This window comes from Eublepharis macularius, chromosome 8, assembly GCF_028583425.1.
Source record: "Eublepharis macularius isolate TG4126 chromosome 8, MPM_Emac_v1.0, whole genome shotgun sequence".
In the NCBI taxonomy this organism is placed as follows: Eukaryota; Metazoa; Chordata; class Lepidosauria; order Squamata; family Eublepharidae; genus Eublepharis; species Eublepharis macularius.
This window is the reverse complement of record NC_072797.1, coordinates 80,012,679-80,032,817: the sequence shown is the minus strand read 5'-3', so window position 1 is coordinate 80,032,817 and position 20,139 is coordinate 80,012,679. Positions and strand designations below refer to the sequence as shown.

The 20,139-nt window shown below is 39.6% G+C and overlaps 1 protein-coding gene and 1 pseudogene across 1 annotated transcript; one reads left to right on the top strand and one right to left on the bottom strand.

The window, feature by feature from the left end:
* Window positions 1-7,599: 7,599 nt before the first annotated feature.
* On the top strand, window positions 7,600-9,712 carry LOC129335125 (A-kinase anchor protein 17A-like; annotated as a pseudogene).
* A 1,432-nt stretch (window positions 9,713-11,144) lies between these two features.
* Window positions 11,145-20,061, bottom strand: TEX43 (testis expressed 43). The gene is made up of 3 exons (XM_054987528.1): window positions 19,982-20,061; window positions 14,178-14,286; window positions 11,145-11,351 (listed from the first exon to the last, which is right to left on the bottom strand). The coding sequence occupies exons 1-3, from the start codon at window positions 20,059-20,061 to the stop codon at window positions 11,145-11,147; spliced, it is 396 nt and encodes a 131-aa protein (XP_054843503.1).
* Between the last annotated feature and the right edge of the window lie 78 nt (window positions 20,062-20,139).

Genomic DNA, 20,139 nt, shown 5'->3' with positions numbered 1-20,139 from the left:
GGGCTTTTTCAGGCTTTGTTTTGAATCAGCAAGTGTTACAGCACTAGATTGCAATAATGTTATTAAGGCCTATTGTAATAATCTATTAGCATCTCTGAATTCTCAGCTTTTTAGTGAGAAAAGTGTACTATAAATAACAAATAAATTTTTAAAAAGTCTCTAGCCCTTTTAATTGCAGTGATATAAGGTGAATGGGGCATCCCTTATATCTCCACAACAAAAAAGGACTAGAAATATATGTTCTTTAAAATGCTGAGCATTCAGAGAAGTTAGTAGGTCATGGCAATAGATTACTATAGCATTATAATGCAATAAAATCTTTTTAAAAATTCCTGAAAAAGACTTAAAGTGGTGAATGGGATAAATGGCCATGGGGGTGGGAGGTGCTACGTCAAGGAAAGTGCAAGGAAAACTGCCTTGTGGATTCTTTTGAATTTACAGCAACACTGGAGACTACATAGAGAATTGTCACTGTGTGGCAGCAGCCCTCAGTACATGTTCAGAGTGTATATCTTTGAGTATCAAATATTGTGGACAAATAACAGGGAAATGCTCTCAACCTAACCCCTTGTTTCTAACCTTCCCAGAGCCATATACAGTACAGCCCTATGCAGTCTAAATCCAATGGTGTTAGACTGGAGTAACTCTGCATAGGATAGCACTGTTAGTTGGATAGTGGTGGAAACAGCATGTTGGATTAAAAGGTGACAAAAAACTTGCCCAAGGCAGTAAACTTAGTACAAGGCAGAACTGGAGCCTGAGTCCCAAACAATAAACCCAGTTACCATTTCTTTGCTCCTTTTTTACCACTACAGCACACATTTTACGGCTAGTAAGAAAAGTGACATTCAAGGCCATAATGAATATAAGGGTCAGAGTTCTTCATACCAACTCCAATTATTAAGAGATCAGGGTAAATGTATGTTGCTATGGAAGAAACTAATAAACTAAATATAAAATTAGAGTTATATAAATAGTGTATATTCCTATTGGGCTACAGTTAAGCGGAACAAATCCAGATGGAAGATACTGATTCTACCCCTTTCATACTGGAAATTGTTCTGTTTTCTTAAGCATTTAAGAGATCTATAAGTGAAGTTGCCCACCACTGTTTTCACAGAATCCTCTTACCTCTGCACTGGTGAGTTCTGTGCTGGTGAGTTGGTATCTGAAGAAGTGAGCTGTGACTCACGAAAGCTTATACCCTACCACAAATTTTGTTAGTCTTGTGCTATTGGACTCTTGCACTTTTCTACTGGTGAGTTCTGTTGTAGCTTATGCTGCTGACATTTGAAAGTAGGTCCATTTGGCTGGCAAAGCTTTTAGTTAGAAAACTTGATAGTTGCCTTATTTCCCCTGCTATGGCTTCTTCTTTGTATTAGAGCAGAGGTCTAATATGGTGCCCGTGGGTGCCATGATGCCTGCTACATTTTTAAAAGGCAGCCTGTTAAACAGAGCTTCTGCCTGAAATGTGAGTTACTGTGAGACACATGCATAGCCTCCCACTCTGGCACTTGTGCTTAGTTCCTCCTCTTGCAGTGGCCATGTTGTGGCTAGCTCTGCCTCTATGGTGGCATTTTGTGGCTGTGCCCACCACCCTGTGTCTGAATTCCAAACGTGCTCACCAGCTCAAAAAGTATCTCTGTGTAGTATTGAGTTTTCATTGTGTAGCAGCAGTTTTTGTTGGCTTATTTATCTCAACTCAGCATTTTCTGCAATACCATAGTAAATGCTCCTCCAGAACTTCCCACATTTACATAAATGAAAGGAAAAATAAATCCAGTTAAGCGAGAAGCAGTGTTCTATTTGGCATATTATTAAGTTACAAAATTCACTGAAGCATGCTTTTGTGAAGGGCGCTAGCTTAGATGACTTAAAAATGAATTAGACAAATGTACTTATTAGCCATGATAGCTAAATGGAATCTTAGTTCAGAAATAGTGTAACTCTGAATACCAGATTCAGGGGATGGGGGACATGAATGGCTTAATTACTTGGCTGTGAGCTTCTACAGGCGAGCCACTATTACCAACAGAACGCTGGACTTAAACAGACATTGGTCTGATTCAGCAGTGATTTTCTTATGTCCTTATGATACAACCAAACTCAGTTCTCATTGCTCTGCCACACATTTACTGAAAATATTCTCTCACTTTACAGATTCATTTCCCTCCAAATATTCATTTTCTTTTCAGATCTCCACAAGATATTTATTTCCATTTATAGTCTGTTTTTTTCCCCCACTGAGGACCCAAAGAGGTGTACATCATTCTCCTCTCCATTTTATCCTCACAACAAGTCTGCAAGGTAGATTAGGCTGACAGTGTGTGACTGGTCCAAGATCACCCAGTGAACTTCCATGGTACAGCAAGGATTTGAACCTGGGTCTCTCAGATCCTAGTCCAGCACTCTAACCACTATACAACCTCGGTTTCGCCTTAATTTTTCCCTTCCAAAAATTCTATTCCCACAACAAGTATTCATTAATTTTGTCGAAGGCTTTCACGGCCGGAGAACAATGGTTGTTGTGGGTTTTCCGGGCTGTATTGCCGTGGTCTTGGCATTGTAGTTCCTGACATTTCGCCAGCAGCTGTGGCTGGCATCTTCAGAGGTGTAGCACCAAAAGACAGAGATCTCTCAGTGTCACAGTGTGGAATTCACAAGCATAAGCAAAACTTCAACAGGAAAGAAGAAACCTTAAGAATGAACAGAGCATGGTTTCCAGTTCTGAAAAACACCAGGCTAACAAAACACTCTACACCCGACAATAGCCCTGCAGAGAAGATTAGCACATCAAGTACCAATCCATATGCAAAAGAACCTCCTCAGGATACAGTGAAGCCTCCCGCCATTAGCATTCCACACCCTGGGAAACTCTTACAGGATGACTCAGCTCAACCCCACCCCTCCTGAGTAGATATAAATGACCTGCCAACATCTTTTCCACACTGTGACACTGAGAGATCTCTGTCTTTTGGTGCTACACCTCTGAAGATGCCAACCACAGCTGCTGGCGAAACGTCAGGAACTAGAATGCCAAGACCACGGCAATACAGCCCGGAAAACCCACAACAACCATTCATTAATTTTCCTTCCAATAATTAATCTCCCCAGATTAAGAAGGAGAGGAGCCCTGCTGGATCAGACTAATGGTCAATGTAGTCCAGTATCTACACAGTGGCCAACAAGATGCCCCAGGAGGCCTACAAGCAGGACACAGAGGCCAAAGCTTCCCACATCATTGCCACCCAGCTGATACTCACTGAATCTGATTTGCCATGGTTTCACCCACTCTCCCATTTTGGAGAGATCCTTTTTGTTCTCACTATCCCAAATAATTTGGTGTCACCCACAAACAAGGCTAACTTGTTGCTCATCCCTGATTCCAGATAACTTATTCACAAATTCAATAGCAACAGCTCCTGTACTAATTCCCACAGAACCTCAATTTCCTCCATTGCAAGAACTGTCCATTTACTTCTACTATCTGCTGAGAGACTTTGTCAAAAGCTTTTGGAAGTCCATGTAGTTAATGTCTGCTGAATCAACCTTATATTTTTATTTAACTCTATCTTTAACTTTTCTTTAACTATATAGGTTAAATGTTCTGTAATTTTCAGACCCCTCTGGATCTCTTTGAAAAAACTAGCATTACAAAAACCACTTTCGTTTTCTAGAAGGGAGACTGCATATGATTATTAGGAGATAACAATTTCACATTTAAGTTCCTTAAGAATTTGTACGTTTATGTGATATGTGTTACCCAGGAGGGCTGCTGTTCTTTCTTAACAAATTCCTGAATTTTGATCTGCAGAGGCATATACAATAAAAATTCATGTAATTATTTAGGTTCCCACATATGCATTGATTTTTCTTGAATTTTGTTGGCCATTTTAAAGATGGTATTTTGATCAGTCTGCGATGAGAAGATGAGAAATGTCTGAAGAAAACAGATGACTGGGGATAGTTTTATTAAATTGGCATGTTTTATTTTCGCAAATGGAGTCGTATCCTCAAGACTAAACTTTCCATGAATGGAAAGATTTCAGTCAGCAGAATGGAACTTCCTTCCCTCCCTCCCTCTGCTGCAGCCCTCTGACCTGCCCAAAAGGCTGCTTCTGGGGAAATGGGAACCTCAGGAACAGCAGGAAGGGAAACTGGGAGAATGCAACATGTGTGCGTGGGGGGGGGATCAACAGATGTTGCCCCCCTTCTGTTAGCAGAAAAATTACTCTGAATTTAACCAATGATGCTTAGATTGGCTTGCACATTATCCATGTCTATAATTCTAGCAGCAATTATTTATATCTTTCCTCTCGGGAACTCAGGCCCATATACATTGCATCTCCATTATCCTCATGAGTTAGACAAATAGACAGCGGCTGACCCAAAGTCACTCAGTTGGTACTTAAATCTAGGTTGTCATAGTACAACATTCTAACCACTATGACTTTTCAAAACAGGCGGCTGTAGCCAATGGGAAACAGAGTCAGCTGCCCAGGACCCGATATGGGAGGGGCACTGACCCCCAATGGCCACACCTTCTCAAGGAGGGGGGAAGAAAAGCAAGCTCCTGCCACTGCTCACACTAATCCTGTCTGGGGCGCAGGCAGCCAGCTGGCTTCTGGTGGCAACAATGTCTCCCATCCCCTTGCTCAGACCAGGGTGGCAATGATTCTGGGGCCCCATCTTGGACTTTTGCCCAGGGCCCCAGAATCAGCCCTGTTTCAGAACGTACATTGGATTTAAAGTGAATGTTTTCTGCTCTGCATTATCAACAATCAGCCAAATAGTGTGAAATAATGTCAAAGGTGCTTGTAGTAGAATTGGTGAGACTGCCCTTATTAAGCTTCTGATATGTTGCAAGAATAATTCAGAAGAATGATATGTGTGATAACAGGTCCTCAGAACCATGGATCTACTAAGACTTGAAAATTAAATGATTATACTAGACTGATGTATTAAATAAAGTACTTTTAAAAAAGAAACAACTGCATAGTGAAGGAATTCTTAAGTGTTAGAGTGACACTCAGTGGAAGGAGAAGAAATGCCACATCCACCCTTCCTTTCCCTCCATTTCTTTGCACAAATGACAAAGACAGCTGGGCTGTAGCCACTGTGAACGAGCTAGAATTTTGACCTCAGTTTTTCATTGTCATTTGCAAAATGCTGTATAATTACACTGATAGTTGTACAGCTCTGTTTCTTTACTTTTGGGAAATTCTGGGACAACTGGAACATTACTATGTTGGGGTAAACATAACAGGTGTTTATCATCTTTTCAAGTCCTCCTTCATTAAAAAATATGCATTGGAAATATACAACTCTTTATTAATATCTGCCTTTAAATTAGAATCTTCTGTATTTTTGCTGTTTCAGCCATGTCTCAAAGGGGGGATAGTTTTTTCAGGCAGAAAGGACATCAATACAGGGTTTCCATTCGTAAACTTTTCAAGCCCATTCATACCGTTATTCTCCATGCAATCAGGGACACAGGTATATAGCTGCACAGAGGAAAAATGAATGCTCAGTGAAGGCAGGGAATAAGTGAGGTGGAGAGAATACATCCAGCTCTACACACAGTCAACAATTGTGATGATGACTCATTTGGATGACTGCTGTGTACACAAAATGTTAAGGTTGATTCAAGGAAATTTGATTCTCTTCAAGCTCATACAATTTTCAAAGCAATAACACTATACTTATAAAGACACAGATGTTTTCCATGCAGACATATGCTACATTACATGTGCTTAAATCTGGCATTGACAAATGATTAAAAACCTAGCAGTGCACGTGTATCCACAACCGGAGAACAAGTGTAAGATCTTTCACTTGATCCTACTCGTATGAGATGTCTTGTGTAGAGAGACTCTGAGTTTAGGAGGATTTATTCCCAAATAAGTATACACAAGACTGAAGCATAAAATATTTGCTATGGGAGCTGTCACCCTGGTAATGCAACTCTTCACTGATTTATCACATGAATGTTAGTCAATTAACTAATCAATTAGTAGCACAATCAGATCTGTGATTTAAGGCTGTTAGAGGATTACCAATTACAGCATGCAAGCAGCAACCAGATTTCTTTAAAGCTAGCACACATTCATCCCATAAATGGATCAAGATAAAATTTAGTCTCCACTATATTAATTTGTTTGCTCAGATTTACTGAAGGTTGGTGTTTGCAGCATAAATTGGGAAAAAGCAAGGGCTCCACCATTATGTAACACTACCGCACAAAGGAAACAGCCTGAAATGTTGATAAACATTTAACTATTTTACAGTAAATTGCTACTCCTATGCAAAGCATACATCACTACTGAATTTGCCAGAAAGATTATACTATTGAATGGTTGGTGTCTTCTTCATGGGATTAAAAATATGATATTGACTCTGACCATTCAAGGGAAAAAATCTGAACTGCAAATGCCATCATATCAAGCACTGCAGAAAGATCAATAACTCATTACAAGTGAAAATAAACAATAAAGGAAGCTCAATCCACCTTTGAAGGTTAGGTGAAAAAAAATAAGTAACTTCACTAAAGGTACTGTTATAGGATATAGCCAAGCCTGTTTCTAAAGTCCTAAATGAGTTTCTGGGATAACTGGTGTGGCTGTGAGAAAGTATGGCACTGTGGAGTGACAGAAGGAATGGTGGCAGTTTCAGTATTATAACAGTTAAAAAGTTTTACTTTCTTTAAAATAAACTGTCTTGTGCTTTAAAAGTGGTGGAGTCAATTTTACCCCATTTCTGTAAAGATTTAATGTTTTAAATGAGGGGTATTTTTGACCTCAATTCCAAATTTTACTCTTCTTTGTCCTGCATTGCAGAAGAAGTTATTCTTGAGGACAAGGGGAAAAAATAGGCACACAACAGACCCTTGCAATGGTAAGGGGCATTCCATTCCTGCCAGTTAAAGGGCTAACAAAAAAGAGAAAATATCTGCATTCTTTCTGCTAGACTTCTTGTAACCTGCCCTCAGGCTGCACCTGTTGGAGCCTTACAATTAAGAGCTATTCCTGAATAACAAAGGGAAATAATCAGCTCAGTGGACTGATGGCTAGGGGTCATCTAAATTTCCAGGCTGAATGGCTCCTTCAGGTCTGGAAAATGTGAAGAGGTTCATATGATGCCTGCAAACATGTCCAGGATTGTCTTGCAGGGGGATAGAATGACCCCATTTCCCAAAATCGCAATACAGTTCAATTCAAGATTTTCAATGTATCTATGGAGCAGAAGGGAAGCTTTGATAGAGTACAACAAAGAGAAACAGTGAGCTCAATGGACAGGTGACTAGGGGTCATCTAAAGTTCCAGGCTGAATGGCTCCTTCAAGTCTGGAAAATGAGAAGGGGTTCACTGTATTGCAATTTTCCAAAATTGCAATACAGTTCAATTTGAGTATTTCCATGTGGCTATGGACATAAGGGAAGCTTAGAGAGGGCTCAAACATAGGGGTTTTATCTGCTCCTACTACATACACAACAATTCAGGTTGACCTCATCACTTTTAAAGCGAAAGACAGTTTATTTTAAAGAAGGCAATCGTTTTAACTGTTATAATACTGAAAATGACACTATTTGACTTACCCACCATGTGTTACTTGCCCGCCACTGCCACCAAGTGTGAGTTGGCCACTGTGGCAACACCAGGCAAGTTGTACATTGTGGCAGCAGCAGGCAAGTTGCACATGGTGGCAGTGACGGGCAAGTCACTCATGGTGGCAGCAGTGGGCTAGTCACACATGGTGGCAAAATGCAGGCAAGTTGCACATGGTGGCAACGGCAAGCAAGTTGCACCCACTGGTAGTTTCAGTATTATAATAGTTAAAAATAATTGCTTTCTTTAAAATAAACTCTGTACTGTGCTTTAAAAGTGATGGGATCAATTTTATCCCATTTACATTTCTGTGAAGATTTGATTTTCCAATGAGGGGTATTTTTGACCCCAATTCGAGATTTTACACTTCTTTGTCCTGCATTACTGAAGAAAGTTATTCTTGAGGCTTTCCCCACCACCACCTTAGTATCTAATGCCATGATTGAGAGAGCTATCAGGTTTCCATTTGGGGGGGTTGTATGCTGGGATCATTTTGACCCCAATACCAAAGTAGTGTAATCAAGTTTTTTTCCCTTGAGAAGGTTAAAATGGTCATTTATTCAAAGAAAAGGTCCACTAGTGCCCTTCAAGATGAATAGGCGTACTGCAGCTGCTGCATGACATTTCAGAAACAGTGCATCTTTGTACACATTACAGGCTTTACCTTAAAATCATTACAGAAATGACTATTGGTGGGGCACTTCCTCAATTAAAGCAGACAGTGAAGTCCATTTCTAACTGGGAAATGATGGAACGGCTAAAAGGAATGGTACAAAGTCATCAGTTCTCAGCTTTATGGATTTCAAAAAGTACCATGGATTTCATCCACTTCGAAGAAGGAGAAAATAAGAGTTTAGTTAAATCCTATTTAGTATGCCTGGATGGGAAGGGAAGACTATCAAACTCTTTAGCTTCTCAGATATTTTAATAGTTCATGCTGCAGAATACAAAATTGATTTTCCTACTCAGCATGACTTTTTTCATTATGTAAAAGATGTGGCTGAGACACTGCCAAGGGAAAGTCCTAATACTATAATCTTGGAAGAGTTACCTTGTAAATGGTTTGCACAGAAAGATTCTGACTCAGAAAAACAAGTGAAGAAGTTCTTATCAAAGTGTTTAGTAAGTCTGGGGAGATACAAAATGTGGACATATCCATGTTGAACCTTTATAGGGAAGAAATGACAGGCTGAAGCTTTCGTATATTCAGCTTCGGAGGTCATTTGAATTTTAACATTCGCTACCAGGAATATGTAGACTTCATCAAGGCTATGAATGCTTTACATGGAATGAAACTTCTGTACAAAGGGGAAGATGGCAAAGCAGTGGCTTATCTCCTAAAGGTTTCATTTGATTCAACAAAACACTTGAGCATTTCTTCAGTTAAGAAACATCAGCTTGAAAAGGCAGAAGTTTTATGAGCTTGAAAAACAGATGAACAAAATAAAGAAAAAGAAACAGGAAAGATGAAAAGAGGAAGAAAAACAGAAAGAACTTGAGGAACTGGAGAAAGAAAGAAAAAGAGGAAAAATCATGCATGAGGGAACAGAAACAAAAGGATTGTGAAATTCATAGAAAAAAGAAAAGGCTTGAAAAAAAAATACAAGCAAAAGAGCAGAAAAACTGCAAGTGAAAATAAAACAAGAAGATAAGAAGTGTCTTTAGGTCAGAAAAAAAATCTTTGTTCCATTTTACTAATTGCTGAACTGCTGAGTAGAGCCAAGGCAATAAAGCTTCTAGAGCAAGAAGACAAAGAGGAGAAAGTCCACCTTCAGTAGCTGGAAGAGAAGAGGAAGCTGCAAAAAGCTGAATTCTATTGCGCAGATGAGAAAAAGGAAAGGGCTCTTGGACTGCAGAGGAAAAAGGGAACTGAGAGAGAAACTGTTAAAGCAATCTCATGAACAAGAAAATAGAAGCAACACACTTGAAAAGGATAGCCCGTAATTCTCTTCCTCTGTGTCAGATCTATCTCAGTCCAGTCCATCTTGGCCAGACCCATTCAGCTCTATCAAAGCAGCATGCCATCTAAGGAAAGCATTAGTCCTCAGCTGAAACAAAGGAAAACACTGAAAGAGATCTTTGAGCAATCAAAGAAGCTCTTGGAGTAGGTAATTAAAATAACCTGGCCTTTTTGTAATATTGATTTAAGGCAGGACTAGAATGGATCTCTGTGAGAAGGGAAAAACGGATCAATTAATTTACTTAAACACAGTTTACGGAGCCAAGATGCAATAACCACATATTTTGAATTTTGTTGTAACTTTTCATTTGTTAACTGCAGGTTTATCACAGTACCATATGTACTGAACATTCTTTCTCACACTGCAACCAACTTCCATGATCTTCTCTTATTTCTTCCACTGGGTCTCTTTTAAGGTATACTCACAGTAACCTCTTCTTCAGAAACTGGCATGTGAATATTTAGAAAGAGAAACATGAACTTATCAAGTAAAAATATGCTTGACATAACACAACTATGATGTTGTGTTATGCACAATGAATGATGTTTTGCTACCTGAGTTGGTGCTTAGATGCAACCATAAAGGCAAACAAATGTTTATAAACTGCTGTGATGACTTCATATCTCTTGAGGAATGTATATTTGGTAGCATGATCTAGGGCCCAAATGATCATGTGTTTGATACTATTATATAATGTTTCAAAGTTCTGTTCCATTAAAAAGAACAGTAGGATTTTAAGAGTCCCTGTGGAAGTACACATAGGGGCTATTGTAGTATTTGACTATTTTGCTCATATTCTTGGTTGAAATACCTCTCTTCATGCAGTTGCACAGACTTTGGTCTTTTGAAAGAGGAGCCTTTTTTGCTAGATTATTTTTACTTGTAATGTTCAGGTTCAAAATTGTTATTTGTAGTATGTTTGCTTCTAGAAATGAAGTTCCTTCTGCAGTGCAAAAAAAACCCCTCAGCTTTTTTACCATCTTATGGTAAAAATGCAAAAGCCATTGATAGTGAATCCAAACTGCTGTTTCATATTTTGGTACATTAAAGATGTAAAAAATTAATAGAGTCAGCTAGGGTAACTGTTCTCAGGAAATTAAAGACTTGAAAGACTTGACTCAAGAAATTGATGGATTTAAGTCTTTAAAAAATTTTCTTGGAATTCTGTCATTGGCTTATTATGTATGTAAGATGTTAATTTTGCCATTGATGCACATTCATATAGCTTACTCTTCCATTCCATCAGATCTAGACATCCTTCTTGCAACTCATATCTGATTGAAAATGTTCGTGGTAGACCAAGGACTCTGTAATGTGTAGTTAACTATCAATCAGATGTAAAAGTTAAATTGGATTCCAAGGCTTGGATACTAACAAAAGAAGACTTAGTCCAGACCTTTAAAATGATTCCTGGACAAGTAAATCAAATGACTAATTGTTAGTTAACTAGAATCTCTCACAGATCTGATGAAAATTTAACTGAATTAAAAAAAAAGAATTGATACTACAATCGTTTCCTTGCAGCAGAGTTTTTAATTTACAGCTAAGTGGATACATTTCCAGCTGCAAATAATGTAACTCAGAGTTTGAGCCTGAATCCATAAGCCACCATGGACTTGTGGTATCTGGAGAGATGAGAATGGATGGGAATATCTGCAATTGCCATCTTCTGTGGAATTTTCTGTAGGAGTTGCTTTCGGTCCTCACCATGGCAATGCCTCTCACTCTTGTCTAGAAAGAGAGTGTCTTCAGAAGCTCCAGAATACAGCCCAACAAGGTCAGCATGCTAAAGAATTCAAACAAAATGTTTGTCTTTCTCTAAAACTGGTTTACTAGTAACACCACTATTAATAATTAAGTTTGTAAATACGTGGAAAGGGATGGAGGAGAAGGGAAACTGAGACTATTAACAATGATTAAACTATACCATGGGAGCCTCTGGGAACTTGTGAAGGGGGTGGAGAGGGAATAAGGACTCCCCTTAAAAAAGACAGCTGAATTCAGCAGATCGATGAATAGCTTCCTGCTCACTCAGCTGTGAATCTGAGAAGTCTAGCATTAGCAAAATTGTCTTGTAGTGCTGACTGCTGAGCAGGATATCTAGCCTGAAAATGAATGGCACTACATAGGGAGGGGGTCAGTTGAGGTTAATTTTTCATTTTTTAACCTCTCCATTTCTATGATGTGTATACAAATGTTGTATGGGGGGAGCTGGCACAGTTATACATCTACTATCTTTATTTCACTTCTCATTGCAGGAAACTATAAGGTGTTATGGTCTCTGCCCCTTCCACAGTTTAAAGATTCCTTGGGTGTATGTAAAGTGAAGAGAGAATGTTATTCTTTTAATGCTAATTAATCTTCCTCACCAAGACTTTTCAAAGGGATCATAGCCCTTGAAATCTTATCCTAGACTTTGTTACTCAAATAGGAGGTCTCATTAATTGCTTGGGAGGATTAGCATTAAGGAGGCAAGTGAGAGGGAGTAATTAGGGATCTCCACCAATGTTTATGGGGATTATTCCCTTAGAGAACTCTCAAATAAGACAGGCAGATGTTCAACTTTTTAATTAAAGAGAAATAAAAGGCACATGTACAGAAAATGACACACAGCACATACAAGGATAACTAAGAAAATCAGGGAAGAAAGGGGAAGAAAGCAGTTTAGGGAGGACGATAATTACCAGTCTTGAAGATAGAGGTCCATGAGAAAAGCACCAAAATAATCAGCATTTCATGGAGAAGAGAAGAAGTCCAAATGAATTTGGGGGTGTATGGTGGGTCCCAACACACACACAGAACACATGGCTGGGAAGCCCAGTTATAGGGCAAAATGTTCCCTGGGGCAAAACTGACATCTTTTCTCCAAAACAACAGCTTACTGGCTGTCTCCAGAGGTGGACAAAATTGTTGGGAGAGGTTTGATGGTTCCTATCTGAGATGAAAATATTGCTTGATGACCTGGTAAGAACTAGGTGGGAAAGCTACCGGGTTTGCTCAATAGCTTTAATTAGGATAGGTGGGTGAGGGGAAGGGTAGTAGGGCGTTGATGAGATTAGACAAGGGTTTTCTTAGGAAATCTTGTTATCCTTGCATCTCTCTGTGGTGTGAGGAGCCGTCAGTCAGTCAACCACCTCTCACTCATGTTCTGGTAGTTTTCCAGGCTCCTGCCCAGTGGTGTGCACTCTGCCTTGGACCAGGCAGTGCCTTGGATTATAGAATAGGGGAAGAGGTTTATCATATTCTATCCATAAACTGTTCTCTCAGCATGAAGAAGGGGTCTGTCAGCTAACAACCTGAGGGTAACGAATTAGGGTTGGAGAACATACATCTTAAGGTTCACATCCCCTGACCCTTATTCCTATTTTCCAGGACACTGTACATTCTTAGAGGCTTAATTAATTGAATTCTTTGTTTTCTCAATTGGCTCTCAACTTTCCAGATCAATAAAGATGCTCAGCTATTCAATGAAATTCACTGAATTTCATTTTTGGTGGACAAGTCTTTTTAATATACAAAGTAATATTTTCCTGCATTTCTGGGACTCCCTGATGCACGCAGAAACTTGCACTGTACCATTTTACAGTGCTTCTGTAAAATGGTAACATTAGTATTATCATTATTCTGTTTAAATTGGGCTGTGAACTGGAATTCTTCCTACTAAACTATGCCGTATTGATTCCAAGTAAACAACTGTCAATTGTATTACATATCATTATGGCAGTGAGATTGATATATGCAAAAGTTTAGTAGTAGAGGAAATTCCTTAAAACTAAGATTGGCTAGATGAAGTTTAAGACATTTATATTTACTGCTACTTACTACATATCAAAATAGAGGTTAGGTTCACAATGAAAGAACAGGAATATTAGGGTCCAGTAACACCTTCAAAAACAGCTAGATTTCCAGAGTGTGAGCTTTTGAGATTATATGCTTCCTGGATTATACATGTGGGAAGTACTTCAGATGAAGTTTAAGATAGCAGGTAAATAAAAAAATAGTAATATTGCAGAATAATGATGTATTTCTTCTGTATGAATATAATAGTGATTTCTTTTATATATTAAAAATAATTATCGAAGGCTTTCACGGCCGGAGAACGATGGTCGTTGTGGGTTTTCCGGGCTGTATTGCCGTGGTCTTGGCATTGTAGTTCCTGACGTTTTGCCAGCAGCTGTGGCTGGCATCTTCAGAGGTGTAGCACCAAAAGACAGAGAGACATCTCTGTCTTTTGGTGCTACACCTCTGAAGATGCCAGCCACAGCTGCTGGCGAAACGTCAGGAACTACAATGCCAAGACCACGGCAATACAGCCCGGAAAACCCACAACAACCATAAAAATAATTAATTGGAAAAGAGTTCAGTGAAGGAATATGATTGTATTTTAAATATCATTAATAGGGAGCTAACAGCAGAGAAAGTAAAGGTTTAAGTTAAAGGGGGAAGCGCTGCAGTGGACATTCAATTGATGGTTTTATTTTGAGGGGGGGGAGTGCTTTTCAAAAGACTAGAGTGGAGAGAATATGCAGTGGGGTTTGTATGAACTCTGTGCCTTTTGAAGTGAGCCTCCACTATAATATACAAAACTGTAATTGTATTCCTGGTTACGTACCTTTAACTTTATCTTTCGATACTCCATGTCTTGTTTCCAGGGCATCACATAGAGCTTTGGAATCATCCCATGTCTGTATGAAAATCTTGGTAGGTGGCAGTGAACAAGCCTAGGACAAAAACATGTCATAGATTTTTAAAAGAAACAAACATGAATTTAATTCTATTTAAACTTTGTAAGTAAAGAGAGAAACAAAAATCACTATGGAGATCAGGGCGCAGCAGAATTTGTTATCCTTTCACCAGGCCTGTAAGAGAGAGATGTTCCACCAGGCATATGGTTGAGGCTGGGCCAGGCCTCCACCAGCCTGGTAAGAGGGGAAGAGAAATGATCGAAACCCTCCCAATTAGGCTTGTCCACCATCTGCAGTCATAATATCGACTGCTGCCATCTGTTGCCGGTTATATTGTATGAAATGCTGAATGCTGATTGAATTTTAAATGTTTTATTGGTTTTATGGAACATGTGATATTTATTATGGTTTTAAATTATGTGATCTGCCCTGAGCCCACTCGCAGGGAGAGCGGAATAAAAGACAAAAATAAATAAAAAATAAATAAATAATATACAAATATCTGTCTCCAAATGTACATCCATTTGCTCCATTGGTAAGAGTACATATAAATGCACATAATCTAAAACCTCATTTAATTTTCTTTTCCATTTAGCCAGATAAATTACTGTCTTCTTCAATATTCCCATTATATATGTTTGTGCCGTCAAGTCACAACCAACTTATTTTGACCTCAGCAAGCAGCTTTCAAGACAAGTGAGGAGCAGAGGTGGTTTGCCAGTACCTTCCTCTGCAGAGCAATCCTAGTCTTCCCTAGCAGTCTCCCATCCAAGTTCTGATGAGGGCCAATCCTGCTTAGCATCTAAGATTTGTCAAAAATCAGGTTATACCATGCTGCCTTCCCTCCCAATGTCCCCATTAGGGGAAGTTTATAAATCTCAGAAAGTAAAGCTTTGGATTCAGCCCCTTAAGGGTCGGCTGGATATTCAGACCCCATAGGATCTCTAATGGCTTATGTGAAAATGACTGTCTTGTAAATACGGACTCCCTGGGTGGGATCTTATTAGGTTGTACTTTGTTCAGTAATTTCTCATATGAGAAAAACTGTCCCTGCGCAAGCAGGTCTCTAAATACATCAGTTGTACACTTACCTCAGCCACGTTTCTGTTTCAGGAGGAGTAAATAATGAAGGGGATACAAGGGGAGAAATATCAACTCTTGTTTTCTGTAACTGGATTGTTCAGCTGCATTTATTTGTAAACTTGGGCTTTCCATAAATGAGACTAAAAGGGAAAAAATGATATCTGAAGTTTTTCTTCCAAGTTTTCCCAATATTTATTTGGGTTTTGGCCAGTGTATTCAGTGCAGAAATGAAGTTTAGTAACACAATAATAATAGTAGATATAAGATGTTCTCAACCTATATAAGACAAGTAGAAGAGGCACTAAGACTTGCGAGGGAAGGGCTCTCATTTTCCCTTCTCCCACTATCTCCTCTTTCCCTTCCCTAAAAGTGTCCTGCTTCTTTTCTCCTTCCCACTAACCAGCCAACCTATCTTTACTTGCCCCAATCTTCAGCTTTCCCTGTCCCTGGCGGTCTCTCTCTGGGAGAACTCAGTACCAATTTTTGCACGGTTCTGGCCACCAGGCCAAGTTGTGTGGGGGAGCACATAACCTTTCCCTGTAGTCCTTTCTTTTCCTCTTCTGGGCAACCCCTCACACCTTTCCATGCTTCCTTTTTTCCTTTGCATCCATCCATCAACCTTTTATCTGCCCCTCCATCATCAGCTATATTCATTTATATCCCCACCTTTCTCCACAATGGTAACCCAAAGCAGTTCACATAGTTTTCCTTGCCTCCATTTTATCCCCACAACAACGCTTTGAGGTAGTTTAAGCTTAAAATGTGTAAATGGCCCAAGGTCACCTTGGCAGAATGGGTATTTGAACCTGGGCCTCTCAGATCCTAATGTGAAATGCTACTCATTCTACACCACTCTGGCTTTTTTGAAGTGGTCGCTATTAAATGGTACCAAGCAGCTGCACTGGGCAAGTCATACAAGACATGTGCCCAGTGGTTGCTCCCAGCCCTGGCCATGAAAGTCCTCCCTCAAATGCCAGAACAACCCTGGAAAGGACCCTGCCTCTCCTCCTGCCTTTTACTGGCTGCTTCCACACATGTTGGATAATGCACTTTCAATGGTTAGTGATCATTTCATTTGGAATTGGGTTTTCATGTGTGAAACAAAAAATCTACTTCCAAAGGATTTCTAAAGTGTATTGAAAGTGCATTATTCAACGTTTGTGGAAATGGCCATTGATAGAAACCAAGGCTGGAAGGCTTGGTAATATTGTTGTAACTGCCAAGCAATGGCCATTGAGGCATTTGTTTCTTTAAGCTACAGATGCCACTTCAATTTTGTTTTTTTTTAAACCCCAATGTTTTTTTTTTTATGATTTCAGATGTTTCTGCAAACTTGGGTCTTTTCTCAGGTTTGTAGAAACTGTCTTGTATGTCTATGGCTCCAGTCTCCAGGTTTAAGTATCCACAGATCTGGCCATGTTGAGAATTAGATATATTGATGATTGGAGCAATTCGTTTGTTTTTTTATGAGCCTCGAGCAACGAATTACACTGGGCTCCCTTTCCCTTGGCCCTCCTCTCTTTCACACACATCTTGACTGGCTGTCCAAGTCTGCTATACCTCTCAGTGCTGGTGGGTGCTTCTTCTCCCTGCCACTGCTGCAGCTCATTCACTCTCCCTCTGGGATCCTGAGATGGCAATGGTGAGAAAAGCAGCAGCATTAGCTGCTGTGCACCATTCATGGTTGCTATACCCTCGCCTCCCAGCTCCTGATTCCCAACTCAGAGAAGAAGCAGAAAAAATGGCCATTGAGTCAACGATATGACTATAAAACCCTAAGTGACATCAGTAAAACTGTAGATTCTTTTGCCAATTCCTAAAAAGAACTGTTGTAAATTCTTAGCTTTACCCAAAAGTGGCATCATGCCATTGCCAATGGGTGCCCCCCATTTTTTGCTGGTTGCCTGGCAATACTATTCCATTAGGTGCAAAAGGAGGAAGAAAATGGGCCCTGCTGTTCTTGCTCTTCATTGCTGCTACTCACTGATGCTCTGCTCTGGGCACCAAATAAGAAGGGGTAGTGACATTGGCTCTCATTAGAGCCACAGGGTGGGAAAGTTTGACAAGATGTTTTGCAAGCACACAGTAATAACTCTTGCTTGATATTCCTCGCCCCAGTGGATGGGCTCTGAGGGAGAGGGCCGGAAAGCGCACAGGTAGAAGCAAGGAGGAAATGCATCAGAAACAGCAACTATTACTTCTGAAAGTCCCTGTCCTTTTTCTGATGAGGCTTCAGACACCTCAGATATTAGGGTTTGAGAATCCAGTTCCCCATGCTGGGAATACTGATCCCTCTATTTATTTATAGTCTGCCTTTCTCACTGAGATTCAAGGGGGATTATACAGTGAGAGTCAATATAGTCAATTTCAAAGACATTTCAATAAAAAATGTAATAGGGTATATAAATGCAGATTTGCAAAGATTTAAAACAAACGCAAAACAAAGCTGAAGAAATGCTGAAACAGAGCACAAGCAATTCTAAATCTGACATATTGAACAGCACAGAAACAATCCAGTAGGATACTTATAGCAACAGATAGTACATAGTAGTAAAGTCTATAGTCCCTATCTCTTTACTTATGCATCTCTTTGAGACCACTCTCTTACAGTACAGCCCTCCTGTTTAAGTAAGTCTTCTTGAGTGATTCAGTTTTTCCTAGTTAACAGACAGCCTGGATACTGGGAGTTTTCCTGACTTCTTCAGGTAGATTATTATTTTTGAGCTGCCTTAGGTGGCCAGTTGCCACTGCCACCCTCCCCACATTGACTGGGCTGCAGGACTGAGTTCCCATCAAAAAGTTAGTAACTGAATCCCTGTGGAGACTACAGCCAGATCTTCTTACACCCTCTAGTGGCTGCCTTGAGATAGCTGTTTTGCTGGCACATAAATTCTTCACAGCCACCCAGGTATTTCAGGGGGACCTTGAGAGGGATACTGAGGAACCTCCAGGATGGTCAACAGGGAACCCTGTATGCCTACAAAGCCTGGGTAGGTTGGTGAACTGGTGTCACAGGGCCCTGCAGAGTAGGAAGCATTTTCCTCAAAAAGTTTCTCCTTCTCCTTTTCACCAGTGCCATGCTGACAGATAGCCTCTATACTCATTGCTCCATTTCCCCAGTCCATATTCCCTGCCTAGGACTCTTAGGAACCATTTTGTTTGCTATGTCTTACAGTTGCCTCAGGGAACCGCTTTTGGTCTTATTCCTCAGTACAGTAGATAGGCATCTTGTTTTTTGGCCTTTGCGCTGGATGGAGCAGGAGGCAATGAGAGTTTAAAATACGTTTAAAGGAAGTGGAAGATTTAGCAAAACTTGGGCACAGAAGGTGTGTGTGTTATGTGCCATCAAGTCACTTCTAACTCATGGTGATCCTATGAACGAAAGACCTCCAAAAACCTCCTATCATTAACAGCCTTACTCAGATCTTGAAAACTGGACCACGGTGGCTTTCTTTTATACTAAAACTGGAACAATACAGAGATTAGCATACAACCTGTGCAAGGATGACACAAATTTGTGATGCACAAAAGCAAAGAAGCAAAAGGAAAGCTGAAAGGGAGATAATAGACCCAGCACTTTATCACAATGGCTTAAACTTGACTAGACAATGGTTGCTTATGTACCTTTCCTGAACATTGAATAAAGCTAATATTGTTGCTCTTTCTACATTCTCTTTTCCACAGGAACATAGTAAACTTGAGTATAGCATAATCCATGTTACTGACAGAGAAGGGGTTTTGTGTGTGTGTGTGTGTGTGTGTGTGAAAGTCCTGGATCTGAGTTTCTATGTTTGTATTCTATAAAAGTGAGGCACTTATCCAACCTCCTGTCTCCAAACCTGTAAGAGGCTTATAATGAAAGACAGTTTGTACATCTATGTAACAGGTAGAAAATTGGTCTAGGATAGTTTTAGATGCAGATATAGTCAGTATGTGAGAGACCAATGTCAGGCTAAAAGTATAATCTCTCTCTCTATAACTTTAATTATTCTCCAAAGCCACTTCCTAAAATTCTCTGATGGTTTCATAGCTTAAAAGATCAAGTCCTTAGGTTTAATTGAGAATCCATTGCAGCATTCAGATCGCCCAACAGCTTTAGCTCCCTTTCAATATGTGAAATGAAATTTAATCATTTTTTAAGCATTTTGGTAGTTAAAAGTTTTCACCTATCTTTCAGATCTCTCTTAAATTACAAAATGAATGCCAACTGTAAACCCCATTGACAGATAGCAGCATGAAAAGATATGTTTGCTCCTAACCAACTTCTCCCAGTAATTCCTCTTTGTAACATTCCATATCATGCTAAAATCATGATTTACTGACTGTGCAGGATAATTTATGTCAAGCTCACTTTAAAGATCTTTTGTTATTTTAACTTGAAGATAAGCCATTTTACATACATTTACATTTTGAAAAATAAACCGTTATAATTGCTTTCTGGATTGGTTTTATTGGATTATTTGAATGATTTTCTTATTAATTAAATCTTGTTCATTTAGAAAATGAAAAATATGTTTTGCTTCATCTAAATTTCTAACTAGCACTCATAATAATCCATTACATGTTAAGAGAAAATGGAACATGCCCCTCACTTTCTGAATGACTCCTGCTCAAAAAAAAAATCAACATTTTAGACTGGACTTCTTACCCTTCAAGGTCAGTATTAATTCCCACAGGAACCATATTGGGTTTGGGTCCCTGGGGGACTATAGGCTTTGGCTCACTCATGCTGCAGGAGCTGCTTTCTGAGAGCTATTGAGAAAACTGCCACATGAGCCTAAGGAAGGATTATGATGCAGTAGCAAG

Coding starts and splice junctions, on each gene's coding strand:
- TEX43 (XM_054987528.1), bottom strand. CDS start 20,061: ATGAGTGAGCCAAAGCCTATAGTCCCCCAGGGACCCAAACCCAATATG. Junction 14,287..19,981: donor ATTAATACTGACCTTGAAGG/GTAAGAAGTCCA, acceptor TTTTTGTCCTAG/GCTTGTTCACTGCCACCTAC. Junction 11,352..14,177: donor ATCGAAAGATAAAGTTAAAG/GTACGTAACCAG, acceptor TGAATTCTTTAG/CATGCTGACCTTGTTGGGCT.